General features: G+C 32.7%; 1 protein-coding gene across 1 annotated transcript; it reads right to left on the minus strand.

Annotated features, from left to right (window-relative positions):
- Positions 1–2,390: 2,390 nt before the first annotated feature.
- LOC148610851 (uncharacterized) lies at positions 2,391–18,216 on the minus strand. The gene is made up of 14 exons (XM_088590654.1): positions 18,036–18,216; positions 17,181–17,361; positions 14,869–14,977; positions 14,456–14,569; positions 11,846–12,184; positions 10,911–11,025; positions 8,461–8,608; positions 8,105–8,239; positions 7,737–7,958; positions 5,853–5,923; positions 5,388–5,511; positions 4,966–5,091; positions 3,222–3,401; positions 2,391–2,679 (listed from the first exon to the last, which is right to left on the minus strand). The coding sequence occupies exons 1-14, from the start codon at positions 18,183–18,185 to the stop codon at positions 2,498–2,500; spliced, it is 2,196 nt and encodes a 731-aa protein (XP_088446780.1). The 5' UTR covers positions 18,186–18,216; the 3' UTR covers positions 2,391–2,497.
- Positions 18,217–20,259: the final 2,043 nt, after the last annotated feature.

A 20,259-nucleotide genomic window follows, 5' to 3' on the forward strand; every position in this document is an offset into this window, starting at 1 on the left:
GGTGTAAAAAAGTAGGGGTCAAAAGGGTAACTCCAATACATTTTTATACTATCAAACATTGCTTGCAACCAAATTCCTTTCGTAATGGAATTTCTGTATTATATTTCTTTACTTTAAAGCCAGGTTTGGTGGGATTTAAGTGTTGTTTTGAGATTTTGAGACCATTCAAACCTTCTTGAGTTTTGGCAATGACAGAATTGACGAATTGGATATTCTCTCCATATCTGTAATCTAACTCAATAAATAATTGTTATCATGATAAGGATGATAAATAGTCTCATATCAACAAAACGAAATCGATTTTGAAACCTAAACCATTGTATCCTTCAAGAATATTAATTCTAAAAACACCTAATTTTCATGAAAAAATGGCCTGAAATCACGGCTTTAGTGGTCTTTGGCATTAAATACCAATAATCGTTAAAAAAGTGACTTTTCATTTGGAAAGGGTTTTAATACTAATTTATAAATAATAAAAAATGATTTTGCATGGTTTTAAAACATCCTCCTCGGTATATTTTGAAGATAATTTAGAATCGTTTTTACAAAGTATGTGGACTAAGTACCACGTATATGTATCTAGATGATCCTATCTAGTAATGTGTCTAGTCTGTTCGGGATGAACAACCATGTGTAATGTTTTGAATGGAAATTTGAACTGAGTATGGGGAATAAAAGTATGACGGGTTGGGAAAAATCTGTTCTTACAGTGTAAATGACTATAACATTACAGGAGTTCATGCTGACAAACACAAAATATTCCGTTGTGATGACATTAATCTTGTAGCAACAGAGCCAATTTCCAGTATACGGGATTATGGTGAAGTAAAGGGAACCAGGAATCAAAGGATATTCAAATTATGATTAGACAAGGAAAATATGCAAACACACAATAAAGAATATAAAAGAACCAAAATAAAGTAGAATCAAAAATAAATATGCAAACTTAGTCTACTATTATAAAACTTCTACGTGTTCATTTAATAAAGGACAAGTAATTGTTTTAATGTAGCAAATTACTTTCATCGGATAATGGGTGCACTGATTTTGTAAGATTACAATCGATTTTACACCAAAATTGATGTACCATAATATCAATGATTTCAAATTCGTTAGTAAATTTTTCGCTTTGCAAGTACCGCCAATCTAAAAAAAAGAGTTTATATATATATATATATAGAAGGGTCTGAAAAATTCCCAACGATGTTAGAACTGTCAAATTTGCGAAGCTAATTTTTGTCGTTCCCTCCGCAGGACTCGAACTCGTACCGCTGTGACATCTATGGCAACACCGCCTGCACTAAATTCAGTGCCCTAGACCACTCAGCCAGCTAGGGTATATAAAAATATAGCTTTCGCTGGCCGGGTCATTCCTCCTCTTAGGATTAATTTAGGGCTGTAACTTAGTACACGATGTATGGTAGTACGGGACAAGTGTCTAACAAAAATATTAACATCTTAATCTTTGACATTTCATTCTTCCCAAATAGTTTGATTTAAAATTACACTCATGGTATTAAATAACTGAGTTGCAGGATACGTGTACTGTATAAGTAAATACAAACATAAAACAAATGTCGCTAAGTTTCATTTTGTTATCTACAGAAATGTCGGTCGTTCCCAATCTGCTCACTATACGTAACATTCTTCTATAAAATTGATATTATTAGAGGTATATTTTACCGGCCTAGTTTAATTTCAAATAAGTTCAATCCCCCAACAGAAATTGTATGCTAACAGTACGCTCCCATATCAAATGGCAATTTAGGTCCTAGTGTTTTGAAATTCCCAAAACAATTTTCACTAATACGCTCTTCTTTTTCAAATTCCATTGTGTTATGGAAAATATGCTTTATTTTTGTGTCGCTATCTTACAGATGAGACAAGATATCTTCAGTAAGAGTCATGTCTAACTAGGTTGATAATCCAACGAACTTGATAACTTGATTATACTGTCTTATAATATGACATATGCCGCTTGCAGAGTATGACACACTGTCCCTGGAGCCATTTCCGTTTTTTTCTTCAGTTCTATATGTAATTGTATTTTTTTTTCATTATATTCGGATTACTGTTTCCATGTTTTGACCATGTCTTTGGGTTATGATGTCTAAGAACTGTCCTATTTTGATGCGTCGGTGATGTTTGTCAATATTTTGTTGACAATCGAACTCAATGAACTCTTAAGGCTATATTGTTGTTAAATGTGTATCTATACATGACACTGTTAAACTATTCATTAGGGTATTGAAAGATAATACACGGAATAAACAATAACAAATAAAAAAACAGTTAATTTGACATTTCCAACTATAAATTAAAAACATAAAATTGATAAACAAAAATAGTATACTCATGACAAGACAGGCTATAAATATACAATGAATTAATTTGTGTTTCTAAAGATTTTAAGTATTTCGTGACATGTCCGTAGTCATGACAACTACATAAAACAAGAAAGACACTGACAATGAAACTACAATAAATGAACCGTCATTCACTTCTGTTTTACTTTCATCCATTCTTCAATGATAGACACCGCTTTGTCAACATCAGTGATATAATCCACTCCATTTGAGTCTTTAGACGGCAACATCACATGACCATACCTGTGTATTCGTGCTTGTACTACTATACGGAGGCAAGATCTCATATCTGTATTGGACTTTACTTTATCATCTGTCGAATGTAAGCCGTTCATTACAAAATTAGACATTCAGTATTAAGTTCGTACCGTCATCATTTAGTATATCGAATTTGAGAACTTCGGTAGTTTACTACACTATTAAATCTGCCTCTGCAAATCTGATTAATTCAAAATTTTCTTTTAAAAACTACAAAATGAAATATTTGGATTTCTAGTGTTTGACAAATAAGTCACGTTTTTTATGCGTTGACTTTATAGTATTTACTTTTAGTTAAGGTGTTTCTCTTTGTAGGACATGTGTTAGGTTATTACCCTTGTTCCTTTGACATCAACAAGAAGAGATTTGGCTTTGATTTCATACTGGTTTTCCGCGAAAAAAGATATTAACCTCTTTTCTAACAAACAAGGCTAAGAAACGAATATACTATATTATTTATATGCCTCCTCGGTATTTGTACAACATTCAATAAATCCGAATATGTTTATGTGTGCAACAAATAGAAATCTTGTATCATTATATATGTTTATGGCATACATTGTTATCTGTGAATGATCCATAGTAACCTAAGCTTACCCATCATTGTCCATGCTTCTGTGCCTTGAATGATTGGTCGAATCCATCGAGAACGATGAATATGATTGAGATTAGCTGCTGGTGGGGGATACAAAGTCCATAGTATTTCCATACTTTCTGTACAGCTTAAAGGTCGACACTTTCCTTGCTTCCAACTTTCAAATGAATCTTCTCTATTTCCTAAACAGAAATTGTAAAACACAGTTTAAAAACAAAACAAATATAGTTCAGGATAAGCACGGCAATTAATGATCAACGTTTAATATCAAACTTGCATGACGATAACAGCAGAGTGATGAACCTAGTTTGGAACCTTCAATTAGAGTCAGTTGCTGTAGCCAATTTACTCTATTGTCATAACCATTAAGTGTTTGTTTGTGTTCACTTTCCTATGACCGTTTTCCTTTACCACTGTGTCAGTAGTTTGTCTCATGAATAAGGTCTTTCGGCTATGTAATTGTTGAATAACAAACGACTCAAGGTTAGTGTTATCATTGTTTTATATAATATGCAGTTCAGGGTTATCAAATTTCACTTATACTTTGCATGTTTTGTTTTGTGCGAGGTACGCAGTAAACCAATGAGATGGTTTTGTATTGAAATGAGATAGACTAGCAGTATAACATGGCAATATGAAATACTTGATATTTTATAATAATATATGATAATTCTGCAATTAAGTTATAATTAAATCATAAATGATGTATAACATTAAATGGTATTCGCTTTCCACCTGAACTGATTTCTTTCAGGGAACCTTGATATTTTTTTCTATATGTATTAATTATATTCTTCCAATGATAAAACATAACCATCAAATTTCAACATTTTAGATATTACCAAAAAATCTTAATGAATTAGTGTAATGTGTATTAAGTGTCAGTCTCTGTAAGAATCAGGCAGTGGGTAAAACATGGTATAAAAAACCATCATTCTGGTAGTGTTATTCGACTAATCCAAATCAATGAAAAAAGATATGTTCCTTATCATGTTGGTGCATTGAGTTATAGGTTACATTGAAATGCACTGAAAATGAAAATTTCGAGGGCAAATAACTTTGCCAAAACATAATTTTTCTAACATTTTATTGAAAAATCCTGAGTAAAACCAGTGATGCAGAGATCAAATAATGGTATTTTTAAAATAGAGAAAAACATCCTTGAGTGAAATTAAATTCTCATATCGGCGGGTTTTTGACATGCATTCTTCTGATTTTTCCACTTTTGTCCGATTCTTACAAATATTTACACTTAACACAAAACACTTTTGTTTTATATTGTCGTTATTTTACTTTCTGTCTCAATTAAAGAAGACTGTACCATCAATACATCTATAATTATAATATACCAAACACGATCTGTACATTCGATACACCTATTATTATAAAATACAAGACACACTCTGTACCTTCAATACACCTTCTTTTAAAATGTACAAGACACACTCTGTACCTCCAATACACCTTCATTTAAAATATACAAGACACACTCTCTATGGAAATTACTATGATAAATAATTTTTGCCGAACTTGTTTTTATTTAAAACACACGTTTAGAAAAATATCAAACTTCATTTTAAATTCTAGGATAAAAGTTATAAAACGTTTTACCCGCATTTTTAACATAATGATAATGATTGATCCTCTAAAACTAATGTGAAATATTATCCACGGGATAAAAGTCAAACCAGTTAGCATGTTGTCTTACATATTAGGGACGTTGCAGGTGATTGTTTTTAATATTACCTAGAATGGTATTGGCGACGGCGTCGGTTAGGTCTGTTAGTGTGTTGTAGCTGCTTACAAAGAAAACATTATCATCTTGGTTTGCTAAAGTCTTTAACTCTTCCATGTCAACACTCCCTCCTACACCTATTTAAGAAACATTGTTTTTAAACACGAATTCATGTAAGCAATTAACTAAACTATTATATTCTTTGAAAAAGTTATTCGATTCCAGTTTAAATTTAACAACCCCATATTTCCAGTGGTAAGTGGTACCACGACATGATACCAGTGATATCCAGGACCACAAGAGGATTACAGTGGTGAATGGTAGTATACCATGTAAGTTAAAGGGTTCAACTCGTTAAGATATTTTGTCTGTAAAGTATCATTCATTAGTTAAATGTGTGTTTATTTTGTTTTATATGAATCATTATAACTACCTATGGTATAAACATTGACTCCATCTACGTGTGCTCGTTTAGCTTCTATTTCTGTATAACCAGGTTCTGAAGATTTTCCATCAGTTATAACTACACCAACCTTCCTCACTCCTGGTCGTGAATTCTTGGTAACATAAACAATCATAAGGTAACTAATTCATATGTTAAAATTTATCATAATATAACTTGGAGAAAATTGTACGATCAGCTTTCTTGTTATATAGATAGTAAAAGCAACTTTGATATAATAAGAATAAGACATAAAAGAACAAATAATTGAAATTATAATAAACATATATTTGATAAAAGTAAGCTATTATAAAGTGATATCTAAAATTCATAAATATACATACAGTAAAGATCCATTAGAGGGACAAGTGTCTTCATAAGTATTTAATATATAAGTATAAATTATATGCTATGTTGACTCTAGTTAAAACACTAATTGGAGTTTTAAATTCTTACCGAAAGCATATTATTCATTTCTTTTATGGCTAAGTGAGTCCTCGTAAGCCCATGTTTCAATCTGATTTCATCTGTAAAAAACACATTATAAAATACTTAACTCTAAGAAACAATTTATGTTTACTAACGCAACTCAATAGAGACTGAACACTAATGTACTGACAGTTTTAAAAACCATTAACCAATCAGGTGAACAGGTTTGTTGTGTATGTACTTACTGTTACTGTCAAAATCGAAAATTCTGTTGTACATATTAAATAACATGATAACTTGTTTTATTTATTTTCCTTTTTCAGACTGCTATTAGTTATTTCAGAGTTTTATCTAATATATCAAGTTTATTTTTACATTTGTTCCAGATTTTTATGTGTTATCTTAAGGGTACTGAACTAGATATACTGTAAGCAAACTCACAAAGAGAATATCCTGTTATGCTCGAAATCAAGTTATTTGTTAAATTTACTGACCCTAGTTAAATTCCATCTAAAAAAATTATTGATCGTTGTTGATAAAAAAAGACGGTACATCTAGATACCAATATGTAGTTCTTGGTAGAGATTCCTCATACTTTGTAAAAAGTAATTCCAAATAATCTTCCAAATATACCGGAGAAGATGTTTTAAAAATTCTGGAATTTTTTTTCGACAACATATTTTCCAGTGTTGTGTACGCGTTTTTCAACAAGCGCACGCCATTCCAATGGGAACAAATTGTGGTCCTCTACTTGCTGACCTATTCCTTCACTCTTATAAGCCTGACTTTATAGCTAATCTGATCCAAAAGAAGTTTAGCTAGATCCTTTAATCTCAGTTTCCGCTATATAGATGTTAAACAATGTTAGTTTCGCGGATTTGATACATTGCATCTACCCCAGGGTAATAGCAAAATTACCGAACTAATAAAAGCTCGGCAGTAGTCAAAAGAAACAGTCTAAAAGGAACAAATTGCAATATTAAGGTAAAACCGGAAAAGTTATTAAAAAAAACACCGCAATGGGCCTGACTTGGTACAGTCATTTCCGATTGAAATATTTTATTTATATCTCGCTAAACCTCCCGCTTCTACAAAAGTTAAATTTCTTCCGATATACAACAATATGAAGGGATAGCATTAAATTGCCACCGTCAAAATTGGTCAAGTCAATAAAATAAACATTACATTAAATATGAACAAAATAACGAGGTGGAGATAAAACTAATAAAAGGAATACAAGTTTAACTTAATTTATTTCTGATCATGCATATTTACATATGATATCCAAATTTTCTATAAAAATCATCAAATACCAATGAACAGTTAAGGAGGTGTTGCACCTAAAATTGGGTAAACAAAGGAACGGCCAGATAGGCGGTCAGACAGGACGATTCTTATATACACCCTAAATTTTTATAACAAATATCATACCTAACATTTTTTTTTTCTTATTATTCATGAGCAACTAAGTGGGTGTGTCTAGAAAAGCAGAGGACCCTTACCTTACCGGTGCACCTGGTCTATGCTAGCTTTTAGTGGAATCGAAGTTGTTCATTTACATTTGTTGCTTTGTATGGATTGTTCTGGTTATTTGATGTCTGTTTGCCTGTCTGGTTTTTGTTTTTTTTGTTTTGTTTTGTTTTGTTTTGTTTTGTTTTTTTTTTTTTTTGGGGGGGGGGATTACATTCTTTTAATTCCCGCTAGAATATTTTTCCGTTGATAACTATTGCAAGATAAGGTAATTATTTCATGAACTTTTCAAGATTCCGCATTGCAAGTCGAGTGCCCATTTTATGTAAATCATGTGACGTCATCTTAAAAAAAAGCTCATCACTTGTCTTAATTAACAATAAACAATGCGAACATCGACGTTAAAAAAACAACCGACACTATACAATTATAAACACATACCTATTGCATTGAGAATATCATGCTTGCTTTGGTAGGTGAATATGCTAAATGACTGGAAAATATCTTCATTAAATGGTAACACACCAACTCTTACTCGATCTGACGCAACTTCAAACGTCAAGATCACATCCTTCACAAACTGGATAAGACGTCGAAATCCTAGAGTACCAATACTTGTTGAGCAATCCAAAACAAAAACCACTTCTGCTGAGCAACATGTTCCTAACAAAGGAAAAAAACTTATAAAAACTCATTTAAAAGTCGTAATACAACCCACTTTTTATTGAAAATAACATTGGTTTGTAATTGGAAAATATCAGATTGGTTTTGAGATATCTAATACAGTTTTGAAATGTTAGTATACTTACCATGGTATATTTTGTTGAACGTAGATATGACGTCGCCTTCTGTTGGGTGAAGTTTACAGTTTTCAAAGAAGTCTCCTAAATTTTCCTTCAATAATTTGCCTTCTGTTGCTGTTATGTCAAATTTCCTTTCGTAATCTGTTAATACAACAAAATATTCTTTTTGTCTCAGTCTGAAATGTGTAGGTGCATTTTTTTCTGAACGAGAACTTTGGGTTGATTTTTTTGTGACTTTGACCATTTTTAATTTTAAGATTGTTCATAGCTTTTTAAGGAAAGATTGCAGAAAAAATTAAAAAAGAGGCACCTAAGATTAAACAAAACAAAGGATAGCTTTTGTTAACGAACAAAACATTTACTATATTTCATGTCGATGAAACTGTCAACTTCCTTGAGGACGATGGCACACGAGTTTCTCATAATTCCATATCTAGATCGTATACGGGAGATTAACTCTTTGTAATCACTGATAAAATTTTTCCAGGACCGTCCATGATCAAGTACAACCTAAACGGCAATTAAAGAGATCTTCTTTAACAAACTGACAATAATACAGAAATACAGAAATATAATCAAATTGTCCATCATGTGTTCATATCCTCCCCCACCTCTCTCTCTCTCTCTCTCTCTCTCTCTCTCTCTCTCTCTCTACCTCCCTACCCCCCCCCTTCTCTCTCTCTCTCTCTACCTCTCTCTCATTTAATAAAGATGAATACATAAAAATAAAATAAAACAGTAGTATACATTCTAATTTGTACAGTCCATAGGGTGTTACCACGCATGTGATAACTCTTAACATTTATAATAAGCAGAGGGAGTTACCATGGAAGTGATAACAGTAACCATTCATGAAATCCATAGTCTGTTACCATGAATGTCACAATTGTAACAATTCATAATAACCATAGCGTGTTACTATGAATGTGATAACTGTAACCATTCATGAAAACCATAGTGTGTTAGCATGAATGTCACAATTGTAACCATTCATAATAATCGTAGGGTGTTACCATGAATGTATTAACAGTAACCATTTATAATAACCATAGGGTGTTACCATAAATGTGATAACTGTAACCATTCATAATAATTCGAGGGTGTTACTGTGAATGTGATAACTGTACTATTAATAATAACCAAAGGGGTGTTACCATAAATGTGATAACAGTAACCATTCATAATAACCATAAGGTGTTACCATGAATGTGATAACAGTAAAACTACATACTAACCAAATGGTGTTACCATGAATGTGATAACTGTAACTATTCATAATAACCATAGGGTGTTACCATGAATGTGATAAATGTTTCCATTCATCATAATTATACCGTGTTACAATTAATGTGATAACTGTAACCATTCATAAAAACAATAGGGTGTTACCATGAATTGGATAACAGTCACCATTCATAATACTTATAGGGTGTTACAATGAATGTGATAACTGTAACCATTCATAAAAAAACTATAGGGTGTTTATATGAATTGGATAACAGTAACCATTCTTAATAACAATAGGGTGTTGCCATGCATGTGATAACTGTAACCATTCATAATAACCATAGTGTGTTACCATGAATGTGATAATTTGAACTATTCATAATAACTATAGGGTGTTACTATGGATGTGATAACAGTAATCATTCATAATAACCATAGGGTGTTATCATGAATGTGATAACTGTAACCACTCATAAGAACCATAGGGTGTTACCATGAATGTGATAATAGTAAAGATACAAAATAACCATAGGGTGTTACTATGAATGAGATAACTGTAACCATTCATAATAACCATAGGGTGTTACCACGAATGTGATAATTATAACCATTCATAATAACCATAGGGTATTTCCATGAATGTGATAACTCTAGCCAATCATAAAAATCATAGGGTGTTACCATGATTGTGATACCATAAATTATCATCATAGGGTACAATCATTAATGTTAGAAAACGAATCATTCATTATCATTATGTTATCGACAAATATGTAACATCCCATGTAATGCCAAAAACAAACGTACTCCTTTTGAAAAAGATGAAATCCTAAACAATCAGAAGTCCTTTATGTCTTCCCGCAACATCGAAAACACATGTGAGGAATTGCCTTACTTCTATTGCATTCCATAACTTCATAAAGAATCCATAAAAAGAAAGGTTTATAACTGGATCAATTCATCTTACAAAAATATTGTCCGCAGTGAAAGATAGACAGCCTCCTAGTTGCAATACTCTAGTGGCATTAATCATAATTATGTACATTCTTAAAAACTCTAAGGTTTACTTGAAAACCTAAACTCCCGTAGCTTTTCGGAAATACGTTCTCTTTAACATTTAAGTTCTCAACTCTTTACAGTAAGTTGCCACATGATAGATTGAAATCTCGTTTAAATGGACTTATCTGTAAAACTTTTATCTGAAAAATTATGTTGTTTTAGGTTTCAAATCCATATCAGTTCTTGGTTGAAAAATAATCAGGGTTTTTTTTCTAAAACAATGATTAATAATTGCTTTTTGTAAGAATTTCTTTGTGCTGATGTGACCACTGATTTACCGATTATGACACTACACTTTAGTATGCGAATGCTGTTTAATCACCAACGGTTATTCACACCGCTACGAAAGTTTTATGGCGCTGTAAAACCTAGTTTGAAATACCTGTATAAAGTCAGGACCATTGCGGATTCAACTGCTCTGATGGTGTCTTATCTATTTTGTCTTATTTTATTTGGATTTGACCTGATTATGGATCGGATTAGTGTTTAGTAATTTTGCTGTTACACTTTTTACATCGATTGTTACCTTTCTTTTCAATTTGTCCAACCAAAGTCTAACACTATATCCTCTAAACACAGATTGTATCTTGATGGCAGCCGATCGTCTCTCTTGTTTGTTTAGTCGGTAGGCATTGTAATGACTTGAATAAGAAAGACATTGATTAAATGAAAATGCTGGTTATAAAGTTGGATTGTAAAATTTAATAACGAATATTTATTACTTCTTATTCAACAGTTATCTATGAATCGATTCAATATTTCTTGTCTTTTTTTTTCTTTTAGCGTTTGGAAGTAGGTTTAATGCTAAACCATGCTAATCAGGGAGAAATGTGTGCAGCATTTTAAGAAGTTCCTACGCATATTCTTTCCATTTCTTATAGAAAAGTCTTCTCTTCCCATTTCCCAAGGAAAAGGTTTCATCTTTACACTTTCTGGTATTTTTTCTACTTGAGTAATGATTGGTATTTGTAAATTATTCTTTGTACTGATATAACCAATGATTTACCGATTAGCACCATATAGCATGCAAACGCTATTAAATCACCACCGGTATATATTCACGCCGCAATGAAAGAAGAAGATTTGGCACGCCGTAAAATATAGATTGAACCACCATATCGTTTGAAATGACTGTACCAAGTCATGACCAATGTGGTACAAGCTACTCCAGTGATGTAATATCTATTTAAGTGTTCGGTAAATTTGTTGTTACCCTTATTTTCATCATGAAATTACTAAAAGATAAAAGACCCACTTTTTTTTTATTTTATTTTATTTTATTTTTTCTTTTTGTTTTTGTTTTTGTATAATCCGTTATAAACAATACTTTTATTTCCAGTGAAAACAATTTAAATACTAGTATTATAGTATTATGAATATATTTTTTTTAATTCTCACCTTATTGAAAATCCATAAAACATATTAGGAACATTAACTCTACTTAATAGTATATTTACTCACGCAAACAATTCTGCATCAGGTCTGTCTACAATGCTTTTCCCTAGTCTGGTTTTCTCTAATGATCCTCTGGTAGACGTAAGGCTTTGTCCTTTATCTTGTTCTCCTTTGAGCCTTGGTGTTGATACCAAACTTCTTCGTCTAGTTAAACTCATGTTTCTTGGTGTTGATCCTGTGCTTGGTATTGGAGTTTTATCTACAAGGTTGGGTATTGTGTCAGTAGATGACTTTAAGTTTATATTACAATATCCGTCCTGGTTTCTCGTTGTGCAGTGACCAACATTTATACCTCTCGGTGTCATGGTTGTTGTTGAAACATATGTTGGGAGCATAGGTGAAGATCTAAAACCAAATTAATATTGTAACAGGTTTATTAATATATTTACTATTTTCTTATGTTAAAATATCTAGAACTCCTAAGGCAGTATCCAAGACATATAGGCAATGCAAAAGAAATCAAAGGGGGCAATATACAATACTCCTAATCAAAGAATAATGACACAAAATGTAACGACCTTCATTAGCAATTTCATGCCTCAAGTTTGAGGTACTATCAATATGAAACAAACCACATGCTTCTTCCAAAGGTAAATTTAGCCTCTTCCGAAGATAAGTGGTAGAAAAAGAATAGTAATGATCGGTTTGCAAGTATAACTAGTATCCCATTTTTAAATAATTGACTTGAAATATCTGTCAGATAAAAAGAGGGAATCCAAAAGAACAAAAGGGGGATAGCGTGCCGTGGACAAAATGAACGAAGCCGCCAGAACCAAGAGACATGCACATATCTATCTCTCATATCTATCAATATGGAATGGACTAAGGGATTCTTAAATCATAAGCAGCTTCTGTATGGCACCTGTTGTACAACTGTCTGAGGACAGAAATAGAATAGCGATAATGGAGGTTATAGATCAAGGAAACTGACACTCAATAGAAGCCATTCAATCAGATTATGGAAAAAAGCGTGGAAGCTGGTGTTAGTACTTAGTCCTGTAAACAATCGTTGATTACCAGAGCAAAATTAACCCGTATTCCAAGTTCTTTTTTGTGATAGATCACATTGACCTACAGCATTTGGCTTTCTGACACATAATCTATAAATTACTGATGGTTTTCTTTAAGTCATGCTAAGATAGACTGTTTATCTCATCTTCACTTGATCAGAGTAGGGAACCATAGACTATGCACCTTTCTACATATACTACAGATCAGTAGTATTATTTTATATACATTCTTTACATTCTTTACAAAATGCTGGAATTTTCAATCGACAACATATTTGTCCAGTGTGGTGGACGTGTTTTTCAACAAAATGGTCGGCATTCCAATGGGAACAAATTGTGCTCCTTTACTTGCTGACCTATTCCTTCACTCTCATGAGGCTGACTTTATAGCTGATCTGATCAGAAAGAAAGAATATCGTTTGGCTAGATCCTTCAATCTCAGTTTCCGCTATATAGATGACGTATTATCTTTAAACAATCCTAATTTCGGGGATTTGATACATCGCATCTATCCAAAAGAACCTGAGATAAAGGATACTACAGACACTGTGAAGTCAGCCTCATATCTTGACCTACACTTAGAAATCGATGGTAAAGGAAAACTATTGACCAAACTTTACGACAAACGTGATGACTTTTCATTCAGAATTGTTAACTTTCCTTTCATCTGTGGCAACATCCCTTCGGCTCCTGCGTATAGAGTGTTCATATCACAACTCATACATTATGCCCGAGCTTGCCGAAACTACGCAGGCTTTTTGTATCGCGCTAGAACTCTAACAAATAGGCTTCTGGAACAGGGTTATGTTGCTACAAGATTGAAGTCATCACTACAGAAGTTTTATGGTCGTCATCATGAACTATGAAAACTGATGTATTCAACGAGTCATAGTTTTCCTTTCCTCGTTTGTCTACCCCGGACTTGACTTTTTATGAGCAACTCGGCGGGTGTTTCTAGAAAAGCAGAGGACGCTTACCCTACCGGTGCACCTGGTCCATGCTCCCAGTTTTTAGTGGAGTCCGAGTTGCTCATTTACTTTTGTTACTTTGTATGTATGATTTTAGTTACTTTATGTTCTTTGTTGTGAATGTCTGTTTTCCATGTCTGCTCTTTGTCCCTGGATTACATTCTTTTGATTAACGCTATAATCTTGGTTCCCTTGATTACTCTACTCAATGAAGCAGTATCGATGACATAAGCTCGTTTTACCTTCCTGTTTTCAATGACATACGCTCATCTTATTTTCCAGTTATCCATGACATAAGCTCGTTTTACCTTCCTGTTTTCAATGACATTAGCTCGTTTTACCTTCTTGTTTTCAATGACATAATCTCGTTTTACCTTCCAGTTATCCATGACATAAGCTCGTTTTACCTTCCAGTTTTCAATGATATAAGCTCGTTTTACCTTCCTGTATTCAATGACATAAGCTCGTTTTACCTTCCAGTTATCCATGACATAAGCTCGTTTTACCTTCCAGTTTTCAATGATATAAGCTCGTTTTACCTTCCTGTATTCAATGACATAAGCTCGTTTTACCTTCCAGTTATCCATGACATAAGCTCGTTTTACCTTCCAGTTTTCAACGATATAAACTCGTTTTACCTTCCAGTTTGTGTCCTCTGTTGATCATGTAACCATACATTATAGTCCTTCTCCCACATCCATGTTGAACCTCCGTCAGTTTTTGTATTTGTAGGTATTTTGTTCCTGTTGTATCTACAAGAGACAATTGTTTACCAACAATGATGAAAGATATTTAGAATCTACCTCTTATTTGTATAAAAGTAAAACACGGTTAAGGTGTTAGTACTGTTCATAATTATAAGTACAAAAACGAAGCCGAAAAAAAATATTAAAACACAACCGTAAAACAAAGCCAATAACACATTTTTGATATGTTATTGGCGTTGATATTTTTGAAGATCTGATATTCATTTTGCCAGATGTAAATTGACAACGTTTCACGAAACTTGTATTGGAAGCAATAGTCTTGATGTTGAAGTTAGATAACTTACTTGACTTGGTAGATATTTCCATACCGAGAGTTAGCAACATATTTCCTTGACTGCAGCCTTAAATCATCAAGATCAACGTCCGATGGTAAATAGTTCTCATAGAAGGTTTCTAAAAGTATACCGACAAATGTATGTGTATATGAAACGATTCTCTCAAGAGGTGGTGAAATAAGCAGTACAAGCGGTAACAGACTGTCAAAAACACTAGAAGAGAGAATGGTTCAAATAAGAAAAAGAGAAAAGATTGCTGCTTAATGGTGCAGGGGGTGATCCGGAATTTTTGAAAAGGGGGTCCCAGAAAAAAGTGGTTGAAGGCTATTATTTGCTATCTTAAATCTAAATTTTGCACGAGATTGACAATTTCTTTTCAAAGAAGAAGGGGGGTCCTGGGGTTCGCTACCTCTGGTGAATATTTTATCAACAAGTTGTCTTTCTATGCATATAACAGATGAACTGTGCTATAAGAATCTAATTTCATCGTTGTTTTTTATTCTGTTTAATCGAAACACTCCATGCTAAAGGTCAGCAGGTCGGGGGGGAGGGGGTAAAACAATCTCAAATTGACTTTCCTACTGTGTGCACCACAGCAAAGGTACAAAATCCATATGATATACTTAAATTTTCCAAAAGTAATCTTACATTTAACTGCACCGGGAAGTTGTAGTATGCATTAAGAAAAACAACAAGTTGTTTGTTCCGACTTTAATCGTGCTGCATTTCACATTTAAAGTTAAACATTATAAACCAGCTGACTAGGAACCGTTGACAAAGACTAAATGATGATACCATTATAGAAATTCCTATCTATTATTTCATTGGCTATGGTCGCCGTAGACCTTGGACATGAACAACCACTCATAGCACATAAAATCAAATTACTCATAAGTCAATTAAAATCGAATGAGATAAATAGAGCGACTTGTAACGCCCTAAAACATTCATTTTTAACATTCGGGATATGGTGTCATTTTATGAAAATACTATTGAGACTTATGCATGAATAAAGTATATTTATTTGAAAGTCAGGTCCTATTGAAGAAAACCGAGTCTCATCTTCTGAAGCCCATTAGGGTCACTTTTTTTCTTTTCTTTTTTCCTTTTGCCGACTTTAATGTCAACAAAACAGCTATAAACAGTTGAAAATTCCGACATTTAAGTAGGTAATTCCAACTTTAAAGTTGGAAATTCAAACATTAAAGTTGATAATTTCAACTTTAAAGTTGGTAATTTCAATATTGAAGTTGGAAATTCCAACGTTAAGGTCGAGAATTTGAAATAAAAATAGAAAAAAATAAATGACCCTAATGTGCTTCGGTAGATAGCCAAATTAATCATAAACTGGTAATTTAGTCTCATAACACGAAGTTACCGATTTATATTTTGGTTTGAAAGATCGAAGAAAAAGTCTATATATCAAACAAGAAAATTTCTCTCGGCTCAGGAGAATGCTACGTCAATTCCTACCTTCAAGTCTTAAATTGACAAAATAAAACTAAATTATAATTCTAAGTGAAAACAATAACACATTGCTGCAGAGTAACGTTGTACAATTACGAAATCACGTGTAAAACAACGTCAAATTGACGTTACGCAAGCTCACACCAACACCGTACGGGACGTTTATGGAGTCAGCCTCATATCTTGACAATATACTCCTAGAATTCGGTGGAAATGGAACATTTATTTTATATTAATGTATCTCTTGTCTGGTATTTATAAAGACTGTTACTAAATACGTTTAAACTGTTTCAACAATTAACCATAGTTTTCTTTTGTTTAAAAATGAACTATCATTATGAATCTCTGGTAAAGTTCCGTTCCAATTGAATAATTGGAAAGAATATTTGACGAACATTCCATCAAACAAAGTATAATGCATTATGCATTTGTAATTCATTCTGCCGTTCGTGGTGTGTTAGGAAATGAATATTTAATACATTTAAAAGCAAAAGTGCAGACCTATATCACTCAACGAACAGTTGTTTGTTGTTGTTGTTGTTTGGTGTATGTGTGTTATATTTTCTGTATATTTTGTGATACATAAAATAATCAAACCGCTCATCGATATTATTTGGACATTTTAATAAGGTGACAGTTTCATAATTATGGGACACTTCGGGGATCTTTATTTTCGCGTGTTTTTTTTTTTTTTTTTTTGTTATTTTGCTTTATTTTTTTCCCGAAGATATACCGTTAAAATATTGGCCGTTGTGTTACATGCCAATACTAAATATAATCTGACGGCCCCGTTAAATCTTGTACCGACGTATGTGATCTGACGATCTGATAAATCTTGCCGTACTGTTACATACCTATATATACATTTCTATTTGCTTTGTATGCCTTTGGTTGTTTCTCTGACCAAGGTTTTCTTCTAGAAACTCTTTGTTCACGTCGTCTATCTAACTTCTGTAAGGCTGTAGTTTGGTTCGTGTTGTCGTATCGTGTAGTTGAGCGGCTGTCTGAACGCGGACTGTGTTCTGCGGAGCTGGACTAAAGTTGACGAATTAGTATTGTAAACTATAATGCAATATTACTCAATTACGCACGAAGTAATGCGCATAAAAACGAAATAAAAAAAGACACGCAGAAAAAGAAAAAAAGTGAAATAAAACTTGAACAAAAATGCAAGGAATTCACAATAAGCGTGTTTAGCCAAGTTCGGATTTGCACCAAAGGACTGATATTTTCTGCAAATTGGATTTTGCTATTTTTCTAAAGCTTTGCATGGTTTATATATTTTAAATCTTTTTGGGTCAATTCAGCTGCTTTTTAACTTGCTGATTTTTTTTCAATATTAAAAGCCATTTAGTTTTACATTTTGTCAGTAATATCAGTAAACTCTATGGAACCTACCCCAAACATACATGTCAGACATGCCTAATCTTATTTCGTTTACATTAATTCAAGACATTTCTGTCAATAACTACAGTAGATTATTGCTTATTTCTTTATAGTCTACGTACATGGCCTTATCATGGCTTTAACTATCGGTATAAGTCATATAATTCTCTTTCAAAAAGCATGTCAATGCTACAAATTTGATCAAGATGTATTTTAACTTCAAACTTTCCCATTTAAATTTTCACGATATAATTTGAATTTGGCCTAAAACAAATCATGACATGCTTAAAAAGAAGACATTTACAATTATGTTGAACAAAAACCTGTGAGATTCTTGATGGAGAGTTGAACCGTCGTCCGCTGTATAGTATGGTTGATGGGGGTTTGGCTTGTAACTTAACATGGCTACATTTAAATCCATCCGTCCAACTTGTCTGGTATTTCCAATGATTTCTTACAATATCGTTTGACATATTCAAATCTACTGAATGGGCTAATTACTATTCAGACAAAAATTCTGGAATAGAAAAATGACAGAATAAGTGAAGAAAACTTACAGCAAACCGAAAAGGATTATCATTAAACATAATTATATAACTAGACAGTTTCTCAAACAATGGATGCCCCGAAACTTTCTATTTGTCTAAATAAGAAGGGATGTGAAATTTCAGAAATATATTCATACATGTACAATTCTTACCGTAGTTTATAGAATCTAATCAGACGTTCTGTTAGAACATTCGTCTCCAACGTAACTAATTATATGACATACATATTCTGAATATATAGTTTTGTCAAGTAATTATTAGTTAATAAAATATTTATCAGTTACAGATGACTTTTTATATTGGATTAACCCATGATAATACATCTCAAAGAATAATTTACCGATTCAGTGAACAAAATCCCTGACAAATAAACTATGACGTTAAGTTTATTATCATGTGCTTTATCATTACTTTTAATGGCTGCTTATTATTCTGTTACAGATGAAAGGATTAATGTTGCAGTTTTTTTAAGATATTAAACCGTTTAAATGAATGGGTTTATATACCAAGGTACACCAAGGTTCACACGACATAAAGGCATACATTAATACATTTGAAAGTGTAATTATCTGATGATGAGAGTCAAAATTACATTCAGGTGAACAAATGCCCAAAATTTTAATGTGAAAAAAACCTCCAACTAATTAACCGGAACGCCTCGGTTTCTTTTCCAAAACATCCCAAACTAAAATTTCCAATGATAAGACGCCCCCAGCTAGGGAAAGGCATACGCGTGTACTCGTTGACACTGTTGCTCTACGTTACTGACAATTAGATGGCGGCAACTTAAACAATGAATATATATAGATTTTTTTAAAATTTTATTTTCTCTGTGTTCTATTCATTGGTTAGAATCGCTTTAAAAAGTGTAAGATATTAAGTGGAAATGAGTTACAACTCCACCCTCCAAATCTGCCGGTGCACCTGGTCCACGCTCCCACTTTTTATTGGAGTCCGAGTTGCTTATTTACTTTGTTACTTTGTGTGTATAATTTTAGTTACTTTATGTTATTTGTTGTGTATGTTTGTTTTCCATGTCTGGTCTTGATCCCTGGATTACATTCATTTGATTACCGCTATTACCTTGGTTCCCTTGACTATTCTTTAAATAGAATATTGTCTCTAATTTACAAACTTAAAAAAAACTATTATTTTCATCATGATAAACTACTTTTCCCGTTTAAAATAGGGATGGAATACTAATTGGAGAGTGTATGTTGACGTTAATATGAGATGGGAGCTGAGGTCTTAAGTATGGTTCTGCCTATAAACCAGGCAGGGGAGATTCATCATATCTAAAGATAATAAATGAAACTGTATAAATACATTTGTAAGGTCCTATAATGTTTTTGTTTATGTCCTTGGACCTGCTATTTATTGTGAAATATTTTTTGACTGGTTATAGTGTAAAAACTCTGGCGGGAAATGTCCCTGTACTTTTCTGTAGTAGAACGTAACCAAAATTTAAGTGTTAATATCTCCAGTGGGCAATTTTCATTTGCACTTTCACTTTTGAATACAGTTTCTATGAGGCCAACTGAAGGATTTCCAATCATTAATATTTGGGATCTCCTATATATCTTGAAATATTGTATCATTGAAATATGTTTTGACTCGTTATAGAATAAAACTTTTTCTGTAGTAGAACATAACCAAATTTAAAGTTTTAATATCTCCAGTCGACTACTTTTATTTGCACTGATATTTCCTAATACAGCTTCTAAGATGCCTACAGAAAAATTTGCAATGAAAAATACTCGGGATTAAGAATTGCATGAATCCCACATTATAAGCCTCTGTCTGGTTTTTAGGCAGAGCTGTGCATAACTCCTGCACGTCATTGTATATCGGAAAAGTGACGGTTGATTTCTTTGTGAACGGTTAGAAAAGGGCCAATTTTTACTTATCCAATAGAAAAACAACATACACACGTGTCTTGTCAAGAACTTAACTTGTGTGTTAGGATAAACACATAATTGTACTTAATTTTCTTTATGTT

The sequence above is a fragment of the Perna viridis genome, chromosome 7, assembly GCF_037379345.1.
Source record: "Perna viridis isolate PV_CMFRI_1.1 ecotype Kerala chromosome 7, ASM3737934v1, whole genome shotgun sequence".
Lineage (NCBI taxonomy): Eukaryota > Metazoa > Mollusca > Bivalvia > Mytilida > Mytilidae > Perna > Perna viridis.

What these genes read in the sequence shown, in the direction of transcription:
- LOC148610851 (XM_088590654.1), bottom strand. Translation starts at nt 18,185, where the DNA reads ATGTCAAACGATATTGTAAGAAATCATTGGAAATACCAGACAAGTTGG. An exon ending in AAATAGAAATGTATATATAG is followed by an intron (nt 14,978 to 17,180) that starts GTATGTAACAGT and finishes GTATACTTTTAG; the next exon opens with AAACCTTCTATGAGAACTAT. An exon ending in AGTCAATGTTTATACCATAG is followed by an intron (nt 5,092 to 5,387) that starts GTAGTTATAATG and finishes TTTCTTAAATAG; the next exon opens with GTGTAGGAGGGAGTGTTGAC.